Source organism: Mandrillus leucophaeus, unplaced genomic scaffold, assembly GCF_000951045.1.
Source record: "Mandrillus leucophaeus isolate KB7577 unplaced genomic scaffold, Mleu.le_1.0 Scaffold144, whole genome shotgun sequence".
Taxonomy (NCBI): Eukaryota; Metazoa; Chordata; class Mammalia; order Primates; family Cercopithecidae; genus Mandrillus; species Mandrillus leucophaeus.
In genome coordinates, this window is record NW_012101410.1 from 5,075,298 (window position 1) to 5,078,625 (window position 3,328).

At 53.1% G+C, this 3,328-nt stretch overlaps 1 protein-coding gene across 4 annotated transcripts in view; it reads left to right on the forward strand.

The window, feature by feature from the left end:
• Nucleotides 1-2,374: 2,374 nt before the first annotated feature.
• CALM1 (calmodulin 1 (phosphorylase kinase, delta)) overlaps nucleotides 2,375-3,328 on the forward strand; it is an 11,468-nt gene continuing 10,514 nt past the window's right edge. For 2 of the 4 annotated variants that reach the window (XM_011974316.1, XM_011974317.1), the window contains exon 1: nucleotides 2,375-2,657. In XM_011974316.1, the coding sequence (XP_011829706.1) occupies nucleotides 2,655-2,657 (3 nt within the window). In that variant the 5' untranslated portion in view covers nucleotides 2,375-2,654. The remainder of the gene's footprint in view (nucleotides 2,658-3,328) is intronic. The other 2 variants (XM_011974321.1, XM_011974318.1) reach the window with 2 other exon arrangements.

Below are 3,328 nucleotides of genomic sequence, written 5' to 3' on the forward strand. Positions count from 1 at the left end.
GAGACCAGCCTGGCCAATATGGTGAAACCCCCGTTTCTACTAAAATTACAAAAATTAGCCAGGTGTGGTGGCGGGCGCCTTTACCTGTAATCCCAGCTACTCAGGAGGCTGAGGCAGGCGAATCGCTTGAATCCCCGAGGGGAATGTTGCAGTGAGCCGAGATTGAGCCACTGCACTCCAGCCTGGGCAATAGAGGGAGGAGCTGTCTTAAAAAAACAGAAAAATGTATTTCACTCACTACTACATGAAAAGCCCTGGAGAAAGAATACCAATACCCTTAGGAAAGAAGCAGTTTTATTATTATTATTATTATTATTAGATGGAATCCCGCTCTGTCGCCATGGTGGAGTGCAATAGCGCCGTCTTGGCTCACTGCCATCTCCGACGCCCTGGTTCAAGGGATTCTCCTGCCTCAGCCTACTGAAAGTAGCTGAGATTACAGGCACACGCCACCATGCCAGGCTAATTTTTGTATTTTTAGTAGAGACGGGGTTTCACTGTGTTGGCCAGGATGGTCTCGATATCCTGACCTCGTGATCCACCTCCCAAAGTGCTGGGATTACAGGCGTGAGCCACTGCGCCCAGCCAAGAAGCAGTTTTAATAATGAGTTTGGCCATTTAGGCTTGTAACTAACTGGATTATTGAATATTCTTTAAAATTACTTTGTATTAGTCCCTTTTCTTCTATTTCCTTATTTCCAACTCTCCCATTAGTATGCACGCTTTATTCCTACTCAAGTTTCCCCCTATGAGCCCAGGAGTAGTAGTATTATTTTTGCAGCGATTGGGTTTAGGTTGGTGAAGTGAATAGTGTCTTTCTAATCTGCAGAGGGAAGGCAGCACCATCCCCTGGCTTGCTGCTGCAGCCTCTCTTTAAACAGCAGGTTCACTCTTTCTGCGGCATTCCAGAAGGAACACCAGTAGGAACAGCTCCACACATGCTGACATCTTGTCTGAAGTTATCCCAAGAAGTCCTGTGGCATTTGCAATGTGCCTGTATATTTTCCCTTTAAAAAAAAAAAAAAAATCTTCCTGCAGACTTTGTTGAAACCACAAACAAACATAACCAAGCAAAGCCCTTTCTAGCAGAGCATGTTAATCACACACTGCTATATTCTGTGAAACAGTAAGCAAATGATAACCTCCAACTGTTGCCCGGGCCCTGTAAACAAAAGATCAAATTCTGTGTTCTGCCTTGGCAAGGAAAGAAACTGCAGCATTTTGTCAAGATTTTTACAAGTCCTGGGCTTCACATTACTGGCTGAAATTGTTCTTTCTCTACTTTACAGAAAAATGGAAAACACTAGTAAACTTAAAGATTTAAATGTTATTTTAAAAGGAATATAATAAAAAATGGAAAACACTAGTACATTTAAAGATTTAAATAGTATTTTAAAAGGAATGTAATCAAAACTGTAGTTTAAAATACAATCAGGCTCCATAATAGAGGCAATTGGCTGTGTGTTCCACCTGTAATGCAGGGGATTTGAAGCATCTATTTTTTCCCTTGTTTCTATGGATTTATGAATAAAGACTCTGACCCCCCTCAGGATTAGGAAAATTACGAAAAATTTAAAGCCTGGGTTTTAAGGTCTGTAGAAGCTGCACAGGTACACTAATTTTAGTAAGACGGGCGCCAGAATGAATAGTTTTCTCCACAGGAAAAAGAGAACAAAATAGTAGGGGAGAAATATTCAGGCATCCTAAAAAATATTCAGTGGAAACGTGAAAACATTAAAGACTGGTTAAACATCGCAGCATGACACAGATTTAGCAATCGATCATATATAATTTGGCTCAGATATTGCTCCAAAATCCGAAGAGCAAACACAGGACCAATTTCTTCCAGGACAACGACCTCGTCCTCTGCAGACCCCTCTCCTCGGCAGCTGAAGGTGTGGCCAATCTGCCTCCACCTCCCCGCAAACCTCCCAGTCTCAGGACCTTCCGCGGACCCTCCCAGTCTCAGGACATTCCACAGCACCCCACACTGGAAGTGGCCGCTGCAGACCCAAGGACAAGCGGCACGCGGGAACTGGCAGCCCCAGTGGAGCGGTTAGAGACGTTGAGGTGGGAGGGTCACCTAGGTGGGGTGAAGCTGGGGTGGTTAGCGGGGCGAACGGCTTTCGAAGCTCTGGGCCGCCCCCAGGTTGGACTAAGCAGGCGCTCATGCCTTCGCCCCCGCCCAGGATGGGCGTCTCCTGAGGACTCCCCGCCACACCTGACCCGACACCGCACGCTCAGCCTAGAACGCTTTCAAACCCCGACCCAGCGCAGGGCCGCCGCGACTGGCGCGCGGGGGGCGGCGGGAGGCCTAGCGAACCGGGGGGCGGGACCAGGCGGGCAAGGCCCGGCTGCCGCAGCGCCACTCTGCGCGAGGCGTCTCCGCCGCGGCGGAGGGATACGGCGCGCCATATATATACCACGGGGCGCAGGCTCGCGCTCCGGCAGTGGTGCTGGGAGTGTGGTGGACGCCGTGCCGTTACTCGTAGTCCGGCGGCGGCGCAGGCGGCGGCGGCGGCACAGCGCACAGCGCGCCTTAGCAGCAGCAGCAGCGGCAGCAGCAGCACCATCGGAGGCACCCCCGTCGTCACAGCCCCTGTGCTGGTGCAGCCACCCTCGCTCCCTCTGCTCTTCCTTCCTTCGCTCGCACCATGGTAGGTCGGGAGTGGCAAATGCCGGCGTAGCGGCTGCCCGAGATTTCTTCCCAGATTTCTAGTTGTTTTGTTTTTTGTTTGTTTTTGGTTCGTGGAGGTTTTTCTTTTCTGAGTGTTACGCAGTAGCTGCGCTTAAAGGAGGATGTATTTTGGATTTGCATCTCGGCGACCTCTGCCAGGGGGCTTCATTTATTGGTTCCCCTTGGAGCTGGACTTGGCCGTAGGCCGTCCAAGGGCAGGGGCTCCGGCCGCAACTGCAGCGGGGCTTTCTGCATCTAGCCCCCCCGCCCCCCGCCCAGCCCCGCACCCACTGCATCCACCAGCGCCGCACCCGGGCTGCCTGCAGCGCAGCGTTTCGGCCTGGGAGCCGGGCGGGGCCGGGCACTAGACCCCCCCGCCTGCCTGTGCCCACCTCGCTCGCCCCTCCCCACCCCGCTTCTCCGCCGGCGTGAAGGTGGCAGGTCGGGCAGGCAGTGGAGAATGAATGGGCTGGAGCGGGCCGGTGGCGCACATTGTTCCGGCCGGGTATTAAGGGGCGCAGTGAGCCCCCGCCACCTCCCCACCTTGGCCGGTCCTGCTGGGCACCCTCCCTCGGTCGCTCTCCCCTCCTTCTTCCCGGGGGGCGCGGCGCGGGCGTGGGCTGGGAAGGAAGGAGCCGGGGAAGGGTGGGG